This window comes from Chiloscyllium plagiosum, unplaced genomic scaffold (assembly GCF_037043375.1).
Source record: "Chiloscyllium plagiosum isolate Xiang-an unplaced genomic scaffold, Cpla_swu_hap1 HiC_scaffold_6, whole genome shotgun sequence".
Taxonomy (NCBI): Eukaryota; Metazoa; Chordata; class Chondrichthyes; order Orectolobiformes; family Hemiscylliidae; genus Chiloscyllium; species Chiloscyllium plagiosum.
The window spans coordinates 51,870,695-51,893,178 of NW_028270144.1; the positions used below are offsets into that span (position 1 = coordinate 51,870,695).

At 43.6% G+C, this 22,484-nt stretch overlaps 1 protein-coding gene across 3 annotated transcripts in view; it reads left to right on the forward strand.

Moving 5' to 3' along the window:
• cfap410 (cilia and flagella associated protein 410) overlaps positions 1 to 22,484 on the forward strand; it is an 82,075-nt gene that overhangs the window by 54,410 nt on the left and 5,181 nt on the right. For all 3 annotated transcript variants that reach the window (XM_043691469.2, XM_087988001.1, XM_087988000.1), the window contains 2 exons: positions 12,353 to 12,527; positions 15,591 to 15,690. In XM_043691469.2, the coding sequence (XP_043547404.1) occupies positions 12,353 to 12,527; positions 15,591 to 15,690 (275 nt within the window). The remainder of the gene's footprint in view (positions 1 to 12,352; positions 12,528 to 15,590; positions 15,691 to 22,484) is intronic.

Here is a 22,484-nt window from a genome sequence, read left to right on the forward strand (position 1 = left end):
GCTAGTTTCCTTCATAATTTACTTTTTTCCTTTTTATTACTTTTTGGATCATTTTATATTGGCTTTTTTCTATTTCCCGCTAACCTCTTCCCAAATTATATACTTTCTCGTTCAATTTGATGTTGTCCTGAACTTCCTTGGTTTCCCATAGGCAGTTTTCTCCATTCCTGGAATAGTTCTTCCTCACCGGAATATACAGTTGTGAAATGGAGACAGACAGCCTAATCAAATCAGATTCCTTACCACTATTCGCAATACAGTAAAATGAAAATCTTCAAAGACACTAAACGTTTGACTCCAGTAGTACCTGCCAGTCCTTTTTGAAGAACCAATCCTAGAATTTGTGAATATTTAAAACGGGTGTCATGTTTATACTTTAAACAACAGACTTACCGATGTATTAACCAAACAGTAACTTTAACAGAGCAAACTTAAACAACAAAGTAATCTAATGAATGTCTGTGATTTTAAGCTTAACAACCTTTGTTTTCAGTCCATTCACACAAAAGCCTAGATAGACAAATACAATTAAGGGATAATTTAGAAAAAATGTAAAAATAGCAAAACTTGCCAGACTACTTCAATAGATGATAGCAGGAAGTTAGGCAGGGACGTCTCAAAACATCATGCAGTAACATCAACAATCAAATCTCTCAAACTCGTCGTTCAAAACAATTTAGAGAAAGCTCCGGAACATATCTCTGTTTGATCGTCATGTTTTCTCTCACACTAGCTGATGCTAATTCCCACGTACTGACCTCATTAATGACCAAACATCTGCCATCTGATTATGCATACTATCACTGTGGCGTCGAAGAGTTTATAAAATTTAGGGTGGCACGATGGCTCAGTGGTTAGCACTGCTGCCTCACAGCACTAGGGACCGGGTTTGATTCCAGTCTCTGGCGACTGTGTGGAGTTTGCACATTCTCCCTGTGTCTGCGTGTGTTTCTTCCGGGTGCTCCAGTTTCCTCCCACAGTCCAGATGTGCAGGTTAGGTGAGTTTGCCTTGCTAAATTGACCCAAGTGTTTAGGGATGTGTGGTTTAGCTGCATTAGTTAGGTGTAAATTATAGTATTAGGGTAGGGATCTGGGTGGGTTACTCTTCGGAGAGTCAGTGTGGACTTGTTGGGCCATATGGCCTATTTCCACACTGTAGGGATTCTATTCTAATCAAAATTATTTGATCAATTCTTTAAGCAATCTGCATTTAACTGTAGGCTTTGTCTCAGAACCAAACATCAACTTAGATTAAAGGTCACCTCTCAACTCCCAGTTCACAGCTCCGAACCAAAAATGATTTTAAAAAAAATACAGTAATGAAATATTAGTGAGGATTCTAATATGCTTCCACTTTCAAAAACATGAAACACTATTTTAAGTACACTTAAGTGACAAACAAACACAAAACTCTGTCATTCGTTCTTTCTCCCACCAGATTACTCATGTCCATCCAACATTTTGTCATGTTCTTAAATTTTCAACAGTTTACATTCTGGATAAAGCATCAGGAGTTACATTTTCTTTCCCTGACGTATGTACAGTTTCTATGAGAAACAGCTGCAAGATTAAGCTGTATAAAAATAGTCTTTGAGTTTTAACTTTCATTGATATATTCAAAAATACCTGATTTTAGTGAGAGAGTCATAAAATGCAGAAACAGACTCACTGGCCTGCCATGAGTATGTCGACCAACAAACACCAAACAACACTAATTCCAATTACATGCACTTGGACCCTAGCCTACTATGGGGAGAAAGTGAGGTCTGCAGATGCTGGAGATCAAAGTTGAAACTTTATTGCTGGAACAGCACAGCAGGTCAGGCAGCATCCAGGGAACAGGAGATTCGACGTTTCGGGCACAGGCCCTTCTTCAGGAATGAGCAGAGAGTGTTCAGCAGGAGAAGATAAAAGGTAGGGAGGAGGGACTTGGAGGAGGGGCGTTGGAAATGTGATAGGTGGAAAGAGGTCAAGGTGAGGGTGATAGGTCGGAGTAGGATGGAGGCGGAGAGGTCAAGAAGAAGACTGCAGGTCAGGAAGGCGGTGCCGGGCTGGAGCGATTCGGCTGAGACAAGGTGGGGGGAGGGGGGATGAAGAAACTGGTGAAGTCCAAGTTCATCCCCTGTGGTTGGAGGGTTCCCAGTCGGAAGATAAGACGCTCCTCCTCCGACCGTCGCGTTGTTGTGGTTTGGCGGTGGATGAGTCCAATGACCTGCATATCCTCGGTGGAGTGGGAGGGGGAGTTGAAATGCTGTGCTACAGGGTGGTTGGGTTGGTTCGTCCGGGTGGCCCAGAGGTGCTCTCTGAATCGCTCCGCAAGTAGGCGGCCTGTCTCCCCAATATAGAGGAGGCCACACCGGCTGCAGCGGATGCAGTAGATGATGTGGGTGGAGGTGCAGGTGAATCTGTGGCGGATATGGAAGTTTCCTTTGGGGCCTTGGAGAGAAGTGAGGGGGGAGGTGTGGGCGCAAGTGTTGCACCTCCTGCGGTTGCAAGGGAAGGTGCCGGGAGTGGAGGTTGGGTCGGTGGGGGGTGTGGATCTGACAAGGGAGTCGCGGAGGGAGTGGTCTCTACGGAAAGCTGATAGGGGAGGGGAGGGAAATATATCCTTGGTGCTGGGGTCTGTTTGGAGGTGGCGGAAGTGACGGCGGATGATGCACTGTACATGGAGATTGGTGGGGTGGTAGGTGAGGACCAGTGGGGCTCTGTCCTCGACACGGTCCTGTCCCCATTAGTCCAAGAACTCCCCACCTACGTTCGTGACACCACCCACGCCCTCCACCTCCTCCAGGATTTCCGCTTCCCCGGTCCCCAACGCCTCATCTTCACCATGGACATCCAGTCCCTGTACACCTCCATCCCCCATCACGAAGGACTCAAAGCACTCCGCTTCTTCCTTTCCGCCGTACCACCCAGTACCCTTCCACCGACACCCTCCTTCGACTGACCGAACTGGTCCTCACCCTGAACAACTTTTCTTTCCAATCCTCCCACTTTCTCCAAACAAAAGGAGTAGCCATGGGCACCCGCATGGGCCCCAGCTATGCCTGTCTCTTCGTAGGGTATGTGGAACAATCCATCTTCCGCAACTACACTGGCCCCACCCCCCATCTTTTCCTTCGCTACATTGATGACTGTATCGGCGCTACCTCGTGCTCCCACGAGGAGGTTGAACAGTTCATCCACTACACTAACACCTTCCACCCCGACCTCAAATTCACCTGGACAGTCTCGGACTCCTCCCTCCCCTTCCTAGACCGTGTTGATTCGGTCGCCTGTTTCTATCTCAGGCGACCGAATCAACACGGACATCTACTACAAACCAACCGACTCCCACAGCTACCTGGACTACACCTCCTCCCATCCTGCCCCCTGTAAAAACGCCATCCCATTCTCCCAATTCCTTCGTCTCCGCCGCATCTGCTCCCAGGAGGACCAGTTCAAAATACGTACAACACAGATGGCCTCCTTCTTCAAGGACCGCAATTTCCCCCCCAACGTGGTCGACGGTGCCCTCCACCGCATCTCCTCCACTTCCCGCTCCTCCGCCCTTGAGCCCCGCCCCTCCAACCGCCACCAGGACAGAACCCCACTGGTCCTCACCTACCACCCCACCAATCTTCATGTACAGCGCATCATCCGCCGTCACTTCCGCCACCTCCAAACAGACCCCAGCACCAAGGATATATTTCCCTCCCCTCCCCTATCAGCTTTCCGTAGAGACCACTCCCTCCGCGACTCCCTTGTCAGATCCACACCCCCCACCGACCCAACCTCCACTCCCGGCACCTTCCCTTGCAACCGCAGGAGGTGCAACACTTGCGCCCACACCTCCCCCCTCACTTCTCTCCAAGGCCCCAAAGGAAACTTCCATATCCGCCACAGATTCACCTGCACCTCCACCCACATCATCTACTGCATCCGCTGCAGCCGGTGTGGCCTCCTCTATATTGGGGAGACAGGCCGCCTACTTGCGGAGCGATTCAGAGAGCACCTCTGGGCCACCCGGACGAACCAACCCAACCACCCTGTAGCACAGCATTTCAACTCCCCCTCCCACTCCACCGAGGATATGCAGGTCATTGGACTCATCCACCGCCAAACCACAACAACGCGACGGTCGGAGGAGGAGCATCTTATCTTCCGACTGGGAACCCTCCAACCACAGGGGATGAACTTGGACTTCACCAGTTTCTTCATCCCCCCTCCCCCCACCTTGTCTCAGCCGAATCCCTCCAGCCCGGCACCGCCTTCCTGACCTGCAGTCTTCTTCTTGACCTCTCCGCCTCCATCCTACTCCGACCTATCACCCTCACCTTGACCTCTTTCCACCTATCACATTTCCAACGCCCCTCCTCCAAGTCCCTCCTCCCTACCTTTTATCTTCTCCTGCTGAACACTCTCTGCTCATTCCTGAAGAAGGGCCTGTGCCCGAAACGTCGAATCTCCTGTTCCCTGGATGCTGCCTGACCTGCTGTGCTGTTCCAGCAATAAAGTTTCAACCCTAGCCTACTATGCTCTGGCAGTTTAATTACTCATCCAGAATTGTCTTAAATACCGTGAGAGTACCAACCTCCACCAACCTCTCAGGCAACAGTTTCATATTTCTACCACATTCCTCTCAACACTTACTCTGACATAGCCCATATCTGTGCCGACTGATGCGATTTAAACTAATCCCATCTGCCTGCACGTGGTCTGCATTCCTCTATTCTCTGCCTGTTCATGTATCTACCTCAATGCCTCTTAAGCTTTACTATGGTATATGTTTGCACTAACTCCCTTGGCAGCGTGTTCCTGGTCCCTACTGCCCTCAATTTAAAATAAAATTCTTGCACATCTCTTGTTAGCAATCCCCCTCTTTCAGTCTAATCTGTCTATGCCTCTCACAATTCTGTCTACCTCAGTCAGATCACCTTTAGTCTCCTCCGCCCAAGGAGAACAAATCCAGCCTATCTGATCTCTCCTCATAATTGAGAATTTTTGTCTCAGGCAGTATTTGGGTGAATCTCCTCTGCTCCTTGTCCAATGCAATTGTGTCTTTCTGGCAACTAGAAATGCACACAGTATTCCATCTGTGGCCTAATTTTATAAAGTTTTAACAAGATTTCCTTGCTCCTACATTCTCCATCCCAGCTAATAAAGGCAAGCATCCCGTATGCCACCTTCATCACCCTGTATATTTGTGCTAACATCTTCAGGAATCTGTGGAGTTGTACACAAATGTCCCTTCGTTCCTCAGTACTTCCAACGGACCTGTCTTTCGTTGTGGGCATCTTTCCCCTATTGAGTGTCCCAAAAATGTAATAGCTCATACTAATCGGGATTAAATACCATCTGCCATTGCTCTGACCAGATTGTCATCTGATTAATATCATTCTGGAACCATCCTCCTCACTATCAATGCCACCACCAATTTTCATATACATAATAAACAGCGACGGTCCTAACTCTGATTCTTGTATTATAGTACAATCAGGAAAATATTCCTCCCTTTGCCTTCTATTTGTAAGCCAGTTTTGGGTTCAGTTTGACAACTTGCCTTGGATCCCATGGGCTCTTAACTTTTAGACCATTCCATGGGGAATCGTGTTAAAGACCTTACTAAAGTCCATGTAAATGTATATATTTAGTAATCTTTTGAAAAAAACTCAATTAAATTTGTCAGACAGAATCTCCTACTATCAAATTTGTGCTGATTGTCCCTGATCAGTCTGTACCTTTCCAAGTGTTGACTAATTCTGTACTTCGGAGCTTTTTCTCGTAGTTTCCCTACCACTGACATCAAATTAACTGACCAATAATTACCTGGCCTATTCTTGCTGCCCTTCTTGAAAATACTAACCACATTAGCTATCCTCCAGTCATCTGTCACTTCACCTGTGGCCAGCAAAGTATTAAATATCTCTATTAGAGCCCAAGCAATCTCTTCCTTTGCCTCCATAGCAGCCTGGGAAACATCTCATCAGGCCCTGGTGATTTATGCATCTTTATGCCTGCTAAAACATCTAATACCACCTCCTCGTTAATTTTAACATGGTCTATAATCTCATTCCTGTAGAAGGGCTCATGCCCGAAACGTCGATTCTCCTGCTCCTTGGATGCTGCCTGACCTGCTGCACTTTTCCAGCAACACATTTTCAGTTCTGATCTCCAGCATCTGCAATCCTCACTTTCTCCTATAATTTCATTATCCTAGCTAAAAGCCTACGATGTCTTTTGCTTCTATGAATATGTATATGTTAATTTAAGACCTTACCCATGCCACTGGCTCCAAGCAATGGTTGCCCCTTTGATCTCTAAGAGGTTCCACTTTTTCCCTGGTAATCCTCTTACTCTTAATATACTTCTAAAATGGTTTGGGATTTTTTTTTGGTATTATGTACCAGAAATATTTTGTGGTCTACATTTGCCTTCCTCTAATTTCCTTTTAAAGCAACTCCATACGCTGTATATATTTGAGTGGTCTCCCCTGTTTTTAATATTCTGTATCTGCCATATGCTTCTCTCTTCTTTATCAAACTCTCAATATCCCTTGATGTCCAGGGTTCCCTGGACTTGCTTCCCTGCCACTTGCTTTTAGAGAAACATGCTGGTGCTGAACTCTCACTGCACTACTTTTAAAAGATTTCTACTTTCCAAATTTGGACTTAACTGCAAATAGTCGGTCCCAATCAATGTTTGTCAGATACTGTCTAATGATACTGAAGTTAGCCTTATCTGAATTTAGATGTTAACTTCTGTACCATCTTTAACTCTTTCCATAATGACTTTGAAAATTATGGTTACTATAGCCAAATTGCTTGCCTAGTGAAACTTCAGCTGCTTCATCAGTATCATTAAGTAGGATTAGGCTTAGCACTGCCCTGTCTGGAGTAGGCCTATAGGTATCCCCTTTTACACCACTTTGCTTTTACAAAAGACCCACATTAGTACCTGTTTTCGCTAACCGAAGGAAATCTGAAAAAGATTTTCGCTTTTATGAAGCAAGGTAAATCTTTTCCCTTATAAATTAATGTTTCTTCACTTTACACCATTTCAGCTTACAAAAAGTTTCATAGAAACTCTCTACTTTCAGATAGCAGGAGATACCTGTGTGGATAGGCACTAAAAGGTCTCCTGTTTGCACTTTAAAAGTTCCATCCCATCTAATCCTTTCAAAGGAAGGCGATCCCAGTTAATGTTAACAAAGTTGAAATCTCTTACAACTTTGTTTCTTTTGCAGCTTTCTGTGATTACCCACATATCTATTCCTCTACCTCCCTCTGACTGTTGGGAGACCTGTGATGTAATCCCAACATAGTAATCATCCCATCTTTATTTCTAAGCTCTACTCAGATGGTAGGCCTCTCATCTACGATATCCTCCCTCATTACTGTGATGATGATTTCCATTATCAATAATGCAATGCCCCACATCTCTTGTAAGCACTGTATATCATTCTGTAAGCTTCTGTACCCTAGAATGTTAAGTTGCCAGTCCTGTCCTTCCTCAAGCATGTCTCAATGATTGGAACAATGTCATATTTCCACGTCCTGCTCAGTGGTCCAACTTCATCCGTTTTACGAGTCAAACTCCTTGCATTAAAATAGATGCATCTTAGCTTTCCTGATCACCTATGTGCCTTCTGCCCATATCCGAGCATTCCTTCTGTATCTGTGTCAGAGAATTGAGCCCAATGGGTCAGAGACCACAAATGAGGATCGTAGTGAAATTAATAAGCGGTTTATTAAACAAAGCAATATTGTGGAAGGGCAGTTAACCAGGCTGATACAGAACTGATTCTGTGCACAGATGGCCAAATGCTCTTCCCAGAACAGAAAGTGCAGGTATATTTTGTAGGGGTACAACACAAAGGTGATAATTGTAAAGCAGTTACAGTATAATGGTGAAAATTGTAAAGAGATTAGATTAGTTACAGTTACAGTGTGGAAACAGGCCCTTCGGCCTAGCAAGTACACACCGACCCGCCGAAGCGCAACCAATCTCCTACATTTACCCCTTCACCTAACACTACGGGCAATTTAGCTCGGCCAGTTCACCTAACCTGCACACTTTTGGACTGTGGGAGGAAACCGGAGCACCCGGAGGAAACCCATGCAGACACGGAGGGAATGTGCAAACTCCACACAATTCCTGAGGCAGGAATTGAACCCCGGTCTCTGGCGCTGTGAGGCAGCAGTGCTAACCACTGTGCCACCTTGCCGCCCACAAAACAAGATTAAAACAAGAAAAAACTGAATGGAAGTCAACCAAGCATCTGGCAGTAGCAATTCATTTGTAATTGACACAGGAGTGGGTGAGAATATCTTCTCGAAGATTCTTCATTGTATTTCTCATCAGTGTGAATACGTGTAAATGTTACTTCTCCTGGCATCCAGGTCTATCCATTGTGTTCCTCCTGTGAGCAAAGTATTCTGGGGTCTCCCGGTCTGCCTCTTTTGTTTATGCGGTATCGGTTTCAATGGGAAAGGAAACTTCCCCTTAGGATGTTGGGACTGCAGTGCTAATCTGGGCTAGAGCTGATTATGAAACCTGTTTTAGGAAGTGTATTCTCTGGTCTGGGAATGGCTTGGCCATGTCTGCTTTTTATGTTAGCCTGTTTTGCCAAGACTGGGGTACTCTGGATAGTTTCTGTATGTGTTAGCAGGCTTGATTTCTGTGTTTACAGGCCAGCTTCTGTGTTTTTTATGTGACCATGCTCTGGATCGACAATATGGTATATCTTTTTTCCCAAGGATCTTTGATCCTTGCTCCCAGCTTGCATCTATGGACCTGTGCCCCATCCCCCTGCTATATTAGTTTAAAAGCTCCCAGGCAAGGGTATTGGACCCATTCCAGCTCAGGTGTAACCTATCCAGCTTGTACATGTCCCAACTACCCTTGACCTTACTTTCTCTCAATTCCTCTTGCAGTACCTGTTTCTTTTTTCACTCATGTTTTGGTACGAACATATACTATGATTGTCCTTCCCTTTCCAAATGCCCTGCAGCTGCTCTAAGACATCTGTCACCTTAGCACGGGGAGACAACATACAATTCGAGAATGTTGTTTGCTACCTCAGAACCACCTGTCGGTTCCCCCTACAATCAACTTCCCTCTCACTAATGTTCTCCGAGTCTTTTTCCTCCCCTGCTGTGCAACAGAGTCAAGTTGTGCCACAAACATGGATGAAGCCCGATACTCAACCCCCACACTTCACCCACCAAAAGTATCCAACACAGTATATATGTTTGAGAGGGGAGTAGCCACAGGGAACTCCTGCACTCCCTGTCTATGATTACTAGTTTTTCTGGTTGTCACCCAATACTTTTTTGCATGTGTAGCCCTTACTTGTAATGTGACCAGCACACTTAGCATGCTACCTATGACCTATGACATCCGTAGCATCAATAATGCTCCATACTGAGTCCAGGTGTAGCTTCAGCTACCCCATGAAGTCAAACTGGAGTTATGGTTGGACATTCTTAGTAATCCTGGAACATTTCTGTTTCATTCTAATTTCATGCTGATCTGTACTGTGAAAGAATTGAACTTCCCAAATGGCCCCAATGGAAGAAACCAATCGAAAAGATATTAATGCTTCAAAGAATTAAACTAAAGCTAACAGACTAAAGCTGAAAGTAACCGGGAAATATTATTCAACCAAAGTCCTGAATTGCTCTTTAAATACCTGTCTGATTTTTTTGGGCCATACACAAAAATGTGTAGCACCACATGTAGTCCCAGTGTCTCTTTTGACTATCTTTCTTCAGTATTGTTCAACTACTCTCCTAAAAATCCGGTGCTCGGAAAGCCTCAGGTTTGTTTATCTGAGCTCCACAGGTATAAACATGCAAGTGTAGCAGGTGGTAAAGAAGTAAAATGGTATGTTGGCCTGAATAGCAAGAGAATTTGAGATCAGGAGCAGGCATGTCTTGCTACAATTAGTCAAGCCTGTGGTGAGATCACACTCTAATATTGTATGCAGTTTTGGTCTCCTTATCTGAGGAAGGATGCTCTTGTTATTGAGGGTGTGTAGTGAAGTTTTACCAGATTAATTCCTGGGAAGGCAGAACTGACATATGAGGAGGAATTGGAGTTAGGATTATGTTTGCTGAAGTTCAGAAGAATGAGGAGGTTCTTCTAGAAATCTATAAAATTCTAAAAGGACCAGACAGGATAGGTGGAAACAGGCCCTTCAGCCCAACAAGTTTCTACACTGTAAGTAATCTGTTCTAAAAAGAAATGTACAAAGAATGTTCCCGATGGCTGGTGAGTCCAGAGCAGGGGTCACAGTCTAAGGATTCAGGGTAAGCTATTTAGAACAGAGATGAGAGAGATTTTTTTAACTCAGGGAGTGGTGAGCCTGTGGAATTCACTATCATAAAAAGCAGTCAAGACCAAAACGCTCTGATTTCAAGGAGGAGTTGGAATTAGCACTTTGGGACAAAAGGGATCAAAGGATATGGGAGGGGGTGGGAGAGAAAGCAAAATTGGCAATTGAGTTGGATAATCCACCACAGTGAATGGCGGAGCAGACTCAAAAGTCTAAATGGCCTATTCCTGGTCCTACTGTCTATGTTTCTAGGATGATCTCTCACCAGGTACACTTGTGAAAGTCCAAATAGCGTAGCCTTTCTAGAATCCCTCTCCTTGCTCAATAATATTCTGGAACTCTAGTAAGAATCACACAGTTATTTAACTTCAGAAGCAAAAAGAGAAATTGCTGGGAAAGCTCAGTGGGTCAAGCATCATCTATGCAGAGAAATCACAGTTTACGTTTTAGGTCGTGACCATTCCTCAGAGGAAGGGTCACTCGACCCGAAACATTAACTCTGAGGTCTCTCCACAGATGCTAGACCTGCTGAGCTTTTCCACAACTTCTGTTTTTGTTTCTGATTTACAGCATCCACAGTTCTTTGTTATTTATCAAGCCTGGGTAGCTCAGACGGCTTTCTTTTGATTTCAGCTTATTCAGCAACACATGCACCTTTATCGCCACACTTCTGCTCACTTTCTGTTGAGAAATCAAATTAGATTTTCAGAGTTTTTATGTCTGTTCTGATCACAGACTAAAAAGTACTTTCTAAATCTTAATTATTAATCCCAATTAGCTTTCACTTCCATCCCATTTCTTTAAAGATTGCTAGAACAAACTGAGAACCTGAGTTTTTGGGCTTCTGTTTCCGCTCCGGACAGTCTCAGAAACAAAATACTGTGTTTAAAATAACAGAATTTGCTAGATCTTTCACAATAGTGTGTGTGTCTATTCTTAAAAACCAGGTGCAGTCTCAGCTTTAGAAACCAAAAAATGCAATGGGGTGAGAGCTAAGATCAACCAATTCCTATTTGATGTTGTGAGCTACATTGGAAAAGATGGCTTGTAAGAAAGGATCACTCAATTAGTGCATGAGATATGTAGGTTACCTTATGAGGAAAATTTGGACAGGCTGGCCCTGTTTCTGTTAGAGTGCAGAAGAATGAGAGATGAATTTATGATCCTAAGGTGACTTGACATGGCCAATGCTGAAAGGACGTTTCCCCTTGTGGAGAGTTTAGAAATATAAGATATTAATTATCACTATTTCCCATTTAAGACTAAGTTATTTGGAATAGATTGACATTTGGAACCATACTCCAATCAGCCATGGTCATATTGGATGGTGAAAAGAATCAAGGGGCTTATTGACTTTCTCTTACTCCCTAATTTGTATTTAAGAGTCACACAGAATACAAATATCCAGGATTTGATTCTTGACCTGTTAAAGTTTTCTGGTTTCTTGGTAGTTGGGAAATCTGGATAGTTGTGGCTAGATATTCCCTGGAATTGGTGAGCTTAGCAAGTAGAAAACCTGTCAATTGTTTGGAGGGAGGGAATCTGAATATTAAATTCTCTTATTGGTCAGGCCAGCAGTTAAGTGTCATCAACTTTGAATTATCATGGAGAGTGTTAGGAGACTATCTTAATTTAAAACAGTTTATGTTTTCGAAATACTGTTCCACAAGTGGTAGGTGAGACCAGACATTTCTGTGTATTCAAAAATGGATCAATACCTGTACATACATGATTGACAAATGGTCTCCTCCCTGTGCATGTAACACATGTTTGGTGGTTTCACTGTTGGCTGTGATCTGGTCTAAGATATTTTTGTATCTTTGTAAGCATAGGATCTGACACAGCTGTGATCCACTAATTGTCTTGGGTCATAAATATGCAAAGTGGCTGAGGATCAGAACGAACTGAATGGCTTATCCAATTTAAGTCAGCAGGTTTGAGTTAGACAGAGGTGCTGGAAAGGAACAGCATTCTGCAGTTAATGCAAGTTTATAAAATTGCTCTTGCTGAAATGTTCTCATTGATCTGTTACAGTTGTGACAGAGGAGGAAGTGGCTCAGGCTTTAGACGATGGAGAAGAGATGGTGGCCATGCACAGCAAAGAGCCCATGGAGCCAATAAGGAACTGCTCGAGAAGAGAAGTCAGCATCTCTGAATCAAGCACTCAAATGGAAAGTGATGTCTTGAGTTTCAGGATGGAAGAGACAAAGTGAGGAGGGGACAGTGTTAGCTTTCTGTTTGAATTTAATCAGGAGGGTCAGTTCACAATTTCCCTGTCACTCATCCCTGTTCAGAGATGAGTATTTAACAGTGAGCTGCACATAGCAGGACTGAATGGCCACTCAGTAATCTAATTGAAAAGTTTCTTGCCATATCTCTATGGAAGGGTTTTTTGTCTGTCTTAGATTTTATACAAGAGGTGTCATGTTCATTTCTGAAAGGGATCTTGATGCTTGTGAATGTTCTATTCTCCGTTTGGACATAACTGATCTCAAACATCGCATTCTTAAATTCTACTTTCCTGTTCCCCCCCATTACATCAGTGGAAATTCCTTATTAGGGACAATATGGTCTCTTTAAGGATTGTACTGGATTTAACAGTCAGCCCCAAATAAACTTGTAGCCTATTTCACAGCAATAACATATTGAGGGTGGCAACATAAACAGGCTGAGGGTCAGACTTCCTCCTCTCATTGATAGGAAGTCCAGCCTTGTGAGCCAATGGCCATGGCATGACCAGCTGGGACTGCAAGGAGTCCCTGGGAAGAAGGTCATGGTGGCAGGTGTAACGTTGATGGCCTAGTTGGTTAGTGACCCCAGCCCTCTTTTTCTGGGGCACAGGTTGAAGCTGAGTGGAAAAGGAATTGGGCTTTACATGCCACAAAGACTGCCACCCAGACTGTAAGATTCAGCAGATTGAATCCTAGAGCACAAGAAGTCATTTAGCTCAACTTGCCTGTACTGCCTCCATGAAAGAGAATTGAACCCACTCTTCCCCATTATCCCTATCACTATTCCATTTCTAGAAATTGATCTAATTTTGTTTTGGACATCTGCTACCTCCCACCTTTCATGTAGATTGTCCTATCTCATAGTTGGAAAACACCTCATCTGTCTCACTCTGGCCTTTTGTCACTTCCTGGCCCAATGTTTAACCGATTATCTGAACTCAGAGGTATCTGGTTGCTGAGCCTTCTTTCTTATTCTCAAACAATGCCACGTGGGATTCAAACAGTTAGGTGGTCGCTTTTGAAAAGCGCAAATGTAATGGGCCAAAGGGCTGTGTTGACAACGATGTAATGGGGCTGAATTGCGTGTTGAGGCCATTGATATTTTGGTGCTCAATTTCATACTGAATATTCACAGCTCTTAAAGGGGACCATCGTTGCATCGGTTTGGGCTGGATTTGCAAAACAATTGTCTCTTCATACGCAAGAGAGCCTGAGGCACTTAACAGCCAACTCAGGACACCAGAAAAGAATGCAGAATTGTTGGTTAAACCAAGTCCCATAGATAAAAGTCAGTCTCTAATTCCCTGCTGCCCAGATAGCAACCTGATTTGTAATGTTTATAACATTGAAAGTGGAAGGAAAAATCTCAAGTATATTGAAAATTTGGTAACATCAGAAACTGCTTGTAGGCAGTATTATTTTACCTTTCAGAAACTGTTCTGGAGAATATTCACACTTGCAAATATCTGTTCTTATTCTATGCAGGGTGCTTCATTCTATATCTAATCTTACACTTTCTGTGAATGTTTGGTGGGCAGTGTAGGAGTCGAGAGTGTGGTGCTGGAAAAGCACAGCAGGTCAGGCAGCATCCAAGGATTAGGAGAATCAATGTTTTAGACATAAGCCCTTCCTGATGAAAGCCTTATGCCCAAAACGTCGATTCTCCTGCTCCTTGAATGCTGCCTGATCTGCTGTGATTTTCCAGCACCACACTCTTGCCTCTGATCTCAAGCACCTGCAGTGCTCACTTTCTTCTGGGCAGTGTAGAAGGAATATTGCAATGTACCTTCAGCTGTGCCTGCCTTATGAGTATTTATGGGACCATATAGAGTGAAATTTACTTAATGTATTTAACCTGGCTTGTACCTTCTCTAAGGAGTAATTGATGGGATAGTGTAAATGTCTTTACATGCTATATTTAACTGTGGTGTAGCTGACTCACTGTAAATCAACATAAACTTAAAAAGACAAAAAGGGAGAAAATAAACTTTGAGGGTAAACTAGCAAGTAATATCAAAATGGACAGCAAACACTTTAAGTATATAAAAAAAAAACAAAGAGAGAGCCAAGTGAACATAGGCTGCTTAAAGAATGATGCTGAAGGAACAATTAGCACCCAGGAAGTGGCAGAGTTCAAGAAATACTTTGCCCTCATGGTGGAAGACACTAATCACATCCCAGAATTACTAAATAATCAAAGAAGGAAAGAAGATTAGTAATTTCAAGAGAGGAAAAGTATTGGGGAACTATTGGGGCCAAAGTCCAAATTGTCCCCTCTACCATGATGGGTTGCATCTTAGGTCTTATAAGAAGTACCTACGGAGAGAGTGGATACATTGGTAATAATTTATCAAACAAACTTAGATTCTGTAAAAGTCTGAGATGTTTAGAAAACTGTCAATTCAAACACCCTTATTCAAAAAAATGAAGGAGGCAAAAATAGGTAAGTATTAGCTTAACATCTGTTATTGGAAAAATGTTAGCCTCTGTTATGAATGATTTAATAGTAGAGCATTTAGAAATATATAATACAAGCAAGCAATTTAGCTTCATGAAGGGAAGTTTATTAGAAATCTTTGAGGAAGTAAAAAGTAGGATAGATAAAAGGAAACTAATATCTTTAAAATATTTGATTTCCTTAAAATAACATACCAAACATCAGGCTGGTATTGGGGTACTGTGTTAGCAGGGATGGAGAACTGGCTAACTGACAGGGATAGAATGGCATTTTCATGGCAACTTGAAATTGTGCCACAAGGATGGGCTGATTCCTATCACTGATTCCAATCAAGCCTACGGTTAGATGTGATTAAAGACAGTGAGTTTGAGAGTCATTCATACAGGAGACCGATCCAGAGTGTGTGTGTATCAACCGCAGAGTTATCCACCGAATAACTTATTTTATGCACAATGATGGCAAAACCAAATCCCTGAAAGAAATACAGTATGGAATCTCTCATGTTTGTATATCAGACAGATTAGGCCACAGAAGTGTATGATTTCAGGGTCACATTTATTGATTAAACTGGGTTTCCCTCTAGTAAAATCCGTGAAGAACTTGGAATGAAACCGCTGGGAAGAGACAAATTTTTCTCCTCTGTTGGAGTGAAGGACCGAAATTCCTGCAATGGCACCCAAAGGGTGAGTGAAGTATCTGTTATGTACCATTTGATAGAACTATCTCTATTCTTTCTATGAAATAGCTGCCAATAAGTCCCACTGCTTTGTAAAATTTTGCTGTTCAAGTCCTTTTTTGTGAATTATTATTGACTTCTATTACTGATACACTCCTCTTTCCAGGCAGCTCACTTCCATCTACTACAAACCGACCGACTCCCACAGCTACCTGGATACACCTCCTCCCATCCTGCCCCCTGTAAAAATGCCATCCCATTCTCCCAATTCCTTCGACTCTGCCGCATCTGCTCCCAGTTCCAAAAACACACAACCCAGATGGCCTCCTTCTTCAAGGACCGCAATTTCCCCCCCGACGTGGTCGACGATGCCCTCCAACGCATCTCTTCCACTTCCCGCTCCTCCGCCCTTGAACCCCGCCCCTCCAACCGCCACCAGGACAGAACCCCACTGGTCCTCACCTACCACCCCACCAATCTCCATGTACTGCGCATCATCCGCCGTCATTTCCGCTACCTCCAAACGGACCCCACCACCAAGGATATATTTCCCTCCCCTCCCCTATCAGCATTCCGTAAAGACCACTCCCTCCGTGACTCCCTCGTCAGATCCACACCCCCCCACCAACCCAACCTCCACTCCCGGCACCTTCCCCTGCAACCGCAGGAGGTGCAAGACTTGCGCCCACACCTCCCCCCTCACCTCCCTCCAAGGCCCCAAAGGAAACTTCCATATCCGCCACAGATTCACCTGCACCTCCACACATATCATCTATTGCATCCTCTGCACCCGATGTGGCCTCCTCTATATTGGGGAGACAGGCCGGCTACTTGCGGAGCGTTTCAGAGAACACCTCTGGGACACCCGGACCAACCAACCCAACCACCCTGTAGCTCAACATTTCAATTCCCCCTCCCACTCCACCAAGGATATGCAGGTCTTTGGACTCCTCCATTGTCAGACCACAACAAAACGACGGTTGGAGGAAGAATGCCTCATCTTCTGGCTAGGAACCCTCCAACCACAAGGGATGAACTCGGATTTCACCAGTTTCCTCATTTCCCCTCCCCCCACCCTGTCTCAGTCAAATCCATCAAATTCAGCACCGCCTTCCTAACCTGAGATCTTCTTCCCGACCTCTCCGCCCCCACCCCAGTCTGACCTATCACCCTCACCTTGACCTCTTTCCACCTATCACATTTCCGACGCCCCTCCCCCAAGTCCCTCCTCCCTACCTTTTATCTTAGCCTGCTGGACAAACTTTCCCCATTCCTGAAGAAGGGCTTATGCCCGAAACGTCGATTCTCCTGTTCCCTGGATGCTGCCTGACCTGCTGCGCTTTTCCAGCAACACATTTCCAGCTCACTTCCATATCAAAACCATTCACTCCTTCACACAGGGTCACATATGGTTTTTGTTATTTTGATCAGAGTTCGTCTGGTGACCTAATTTGCCACAATGACTTCTCCCCAGTTTCTTGGAAGTCCTTCGTGATAATGAAAACTTATTAAATCTGTCATTGTAACCTTCCTTGTTGTAAGGAGAACAACCCTGTGTTTCTCCAATCTCTCCAAAGTCCCTCTATCCACGACACCGTACAGGGAAAGTCCTTCTGCACCCTTTCAAATGCTGCGACATCTTTCCTGAAGTGTGGTGCTTACACTTGACACAATAATGAAAGCAAAATACTGAAGAAGTTGTAAATCTGAAATAAAACAAAGTACTGGAGAGATTCAGCAGGTCTATCACCATCTGTGGAGAGAGAAACAAAGTTAATGTTTCAAGCCCGATATGATTCTCCGGCTTGATATTTCAGCTTAGGCCTACCTCAAGGATTCCCTCTGCCTCTTTCTTGTACTGGCAGGTTCATCTGTTCATTCACTGTTCTCCTTTCTCTTGCATGCTTCCATTTATACTGCCTGTTCTTATGCTGCTTTCAGAGGAAACCATTTCATACACCTCGGAATTAATGTGATCTGAAAGTGTTTGTCTATTTCACCAGCATTATGACAATCACTCCATAAGACATTGGGTAGAAATTAGGCATTCAGCCCATCAAGTCTACTCCGCAATTCAATCATGGCTGATAAGTTTCCCAACCCCGTTTTCTCACTTTCTCCCCGTACACCTGGATCCACAATCACTATCCTCCTCATTAGCTCACTTGGGTGGATGGTTGTTTTATGATGCAGAGTGCATTTATCAGATTCACTTACCGCACCACCTGAGGTTAACATGAAGGTCCTACTTTCTTAATCATGTCGATCGCCTGAAGCATGGTGATCCTTAGATTAAACTCAATGCCACTCATCTCTCTGTAATGAGTGGGTGGCACTATGGTGACTTTACCTTACATTTTTTTACTGCATTTTCCAGCTTCATGTCACCTACAAAATTTCAGTTTTTGCACTGTCCACCAAATTCCAAAATAAAAATGTCTCGAAGTCCAGAGCACTAAGCACTGGGGGACCTGAACCTGAATTTCCTTCTTGTCTGAAAAACAAAAGTTCAACATTACTCTGCTTTCTGACTCTTTCTCAATATGCAATGACTGCACTGATATTCCGATGGATTTTAGTTTTGCCAGCAAGCCAGGAGAAGTTAACCTTTATCACGGTGGCACAGTGGTTAACGCTGCTGCCTCACAACGCCAGAGACCCGGGTTCAATTCCCGCCTCAGGCGACTGACTGTGTGGAGTTTGCACATTCTCCCAGTGTCTGTGTGGGTTTCCTCCGGGTGCTCCGGTTTCCTCCTACAGCCCAAAGATGTGCAGGTCAGGTGAATTGGCCATGCTAAATTGCCCGCAGTATTGGTGAAGGGGTAAATGTATGGGTGGGTTGCACTTTGGCGGGTCGGTGTGGACTTGTTGGGCCGAAGGGCCTGTTTCCACACTGTAAGTAATATAATCTAATCTAATCTAAATCTAATTTGAATGTCTTTAGAAAGTGACTGCACTCCCCTTAGGAACTGTCTCCACTCCTTCATCAACTAATCTATCTAATTTAGTCAGATGTAATTTATCTTTAACAACACAGTTTAAATTCAAAAAAACTCTTCCTATCATAAAGTGACCATACATACATTCGACTGTAACAGCTCTCACTCAAGAAAAACATGAACCATTACAATGAAAAGATGGATTTTTTAAAATCTCTAATTATTAACACCATTACAACATGTCATTAGCCTAAGTTATACCTTTCATATTAATTCTGCACACATATATAACTGATTAGCAAGGTTAGATCTCATGGAATACAGGGAGAACTAACCATTTGGATACAGAACTGGCTCAAAGTTAGAAGACAGAGCGTGGTGGTGGAGGGTTGTTTTTCAGACTGGAGGCCTGTGACCAGTGGAGTGCCACAAGGTTTGGTGCTGGGCTCTCTACTTTTTGTCATTTACATAAATGACTTGGATGCGAGCATAAGAGATACAGTTAGTAAGTTTGCAGATGACACCAAAATTGGAGGTGTAGTGGACAGCGAAGAGGGTTACCTCAGATTACAACAGGATCTGGACCAGATGGGCCAATGGGCTGAGAAGTGGCAGATGGAGTTTAATTCAGATAAATGCGAGGTGCTGCATTTTGGGAAAGCAAATCTTAGCAGGACATATACACTTAATGGTAAGGTCCCTGGGAGTGTTGCTGAACAAAGAGACCTTGGAGTGCAGGTTCATAGCTCCTTGAAAGTGGAGTCGCAAGTAGATAGGATAGTGAAGAAGGCGTTTGGTATGCTTTCCTTTATTGGTCAGAGTATTTAGTGCAGGAGTTGGGAGGTTATGTTGCAGCTGTACAGGACATTGGTTAGGCCACTGTTGGAATATTGCATGCATTTCTGGTCTCCTTCTTATCGGAAAGATGTTGTGAAACTTGAAAGGGTTCAGAAAAGATTTACAAGGATGTTGCCAGGGTTGGAGGATCTGAGCTACAGGGAGAGGCTGAACAGGCTGGGGCTGTTTTCCCTGGAGCATCTGAGGCTGAGGGATGACCTTATAGAGGTTTACAAAATTATGAGGGGTATGGATAGGGTAAATATCCAAAGTTTTTTCCCTGGGGTCAGGGAGTCCAGAACTAGAGGTTTATGGTGAGAGAGGAAAGATATAAAAGAGACCTAAGGGGCAACATTTTCATGGGTGGTACGTGTATGGAATGAGCTGCCAGAGAATGTGGTGGAGGCTGGTACACTTGCAACATTTAAGAGGCATTTGGATGGGTATATGAATAGGAAGGGTTTGGAGGGATATGGGCCGGGTGCTGGCAGATGGTACTAGATTGGGTTTGGATATCTGGTCGGCATGGACAGGTTGGACCGAAGGGTCTGTTTCCATGCTGTACATCTCTATGATTCTATTGGCTAGCTGAAAGAAGACATAAGATGGTGCTTGATGGGAAATATTCATCCTGGAGTCCAGTTACTAGTGGTGTACCGCAAGGATCTGTTTTCGGTCCACTGCTGTTTGTCATTTTTATAAATGACCTGGATAAGGGCATAGAAGGATGGGTCAGTAAATTTGCAGATGACACTAAGGTCGGTAGAGTTGTGGATAGTGACGAAGGATATTGCAGGTTACAGAGGGACATAGATAAGCTGCAGAGCTGGGCTGAGAGGTGGAAAATGTAGTTCAATGCAGAAAAGTTTGGGATGATTCACTTTGGAAGGAGTAACAGGAACGCAGAGTACTGGGCTAATGGTAAGATTCTTGTTAGTGTAGATGAGCAGATAGATCTTGCTGTCCATGTACATAGGTCCTTGTAAGTTATCACCCAGGTTGATAGGGTTGTTAAGAAGGCATACAGTAGCTTTTATTGGTAGGGGGATTGAGTTTTAGAACCATGAGGTCATGTTGCAGCTGTATAGAACTCTGGCCGCACCTGGAGTACTGCGTACAGTTCTGGTCACTGCATTATAGGAGGGATGTGGAAGCTTTGGAAATGGTTCAGAGGAGATTTACTAGGATGTTGCCTGGTACGGGGGAAAGGTCTTATGAGGAAAGGTTGAGGGACATTAGGCTGTTTTCTTTAGAGAGAAGGTTGAGAGGTGACTTAATTAAGACATGTAAGATGATCAGAGGGTTAGATAGGGTGGACAGTGAGAGTCTTTTTCCAAGGATGGTGATAGCTAGCCTGAGGGGACATAGCTTTAAATTGAGGGGTGATAGATATAGGACAGATGCAGAAGTTGTTTCTTTACTCAGATAGTAGGGGCGTGGAATGCACTGATGCAACACTAGTAGTCTAACCAACTTTAAGGGTATTTAAATGGTCATTGGGTAGGCATACAGACGAGAATAGATTAGTGTAGGTTGGATGGGTTTTAGATTGGTTTCACAGATTGGCACAACATCGAGGGCAGAAGGGCCTATACTGTGCTGTAATGTTTTATATTCTATGAAGAGAAGCAAAACAGGTAGTAAACTTAAAGAAAACATGCTGTACATCTCTATAATTCTATTGGAATCAGTCAAATCTTTTCTACACTTTTTCTTTTAAATCTCTAATAATGCATCTGCTATCACATTTTTACGACCCACAACACGTACAATTTATAAATTAAAAGTCTATAAGATACAATGAAATAGTCTCTTTTTTTAAAAACTTTAAATCTTTCCAAAAATGTGAGAGGATCGCCTTCGTATACACAACTGTATCCAATACATTGTTTGTCACATAAATATTAAAATGTTGTAAGGCCAATACCAAACTCAATAATTCTTTTTCGATGACAAAGTATTTTTTCTGTTGGATATTGAGTTTTTTTTCGAAAAGTTGTCAATTGGCTGTTCAATTCCATCATCTTCAAGCATCAATACAGCTCCAACTCCTATATTGCTAGCATTGATTGCAACTTTGAAGTGTTTCAAAACGTTAGGTGCTGCTAAAGCTGGTGCTGTGGTTAATACTGCTTTTAAATTCTCAAATGCCCATGGCGTTATTCTGTCCACCAAAATTTTGCATTCTTCTTTAGTAAATCTGCCAGCGGTGCCACCACACTGCTGAAGTTTGGAACATAACTTTGGTAAAATCCGCTCAGTCCCAAAATTCGAAGCACCTCTTTCTCGAGGATAATCATGGAAATTCCTCGATGGCCTTCATCTTCCCGTTCTTTGTGGTTAACCTTCCATATCCAATGTTATGCCCCAAGAACATCACCCCTGCCGTGGTGATTTCTGGGTTCTTTAAGTTTATTACCAATTTTGCTTCTCGTAATCGTTCAAAGAGCTCTGCCAACTGTACCATGTGATCATTCCATGACTTGCTAAAGATCACTACATCATCCAGATAAACTGCATAATTTGTTAATCCAGCCACACTTCTGTTCATGAGCTTTTGGAATATAGCCAGTGCGTTTTTCATTCCAAAGGGAATCACTTTGAATTGCAAGCCCGTTTGAAGTTACAAGCACAAAAAGTTCTTTCGCTTTCTATGATAAAGGTATCTGCCAATAACCACCAGTAAGCCCAACTTTGTGATGTAAGTGGCTTGTCCAACTTTCTCTATATAGACCTCCAATCAGATTGGAGTCTGATTTAGTTACGGCGCTGACCTTCCAATAGTCCATACAAAATGGTTGAATCCCGTCAGGTTTGGGAACTAACACGTTTGGCAAACTCCACTCATTCTGACTCCATTCGATGATTTCTTCGTTGAGCATTGCATCAACTTCCTTTCGGACTTGTGTGGCTTTGGGAGGATTATTCCACCCCATGCACAATAGTATTAGTCGTCTCCATCTTTCTCCTGCATATGTCCTCATTCTGCTGCAACTAACCTTTCAACTGGGTTCTTTACTATTCT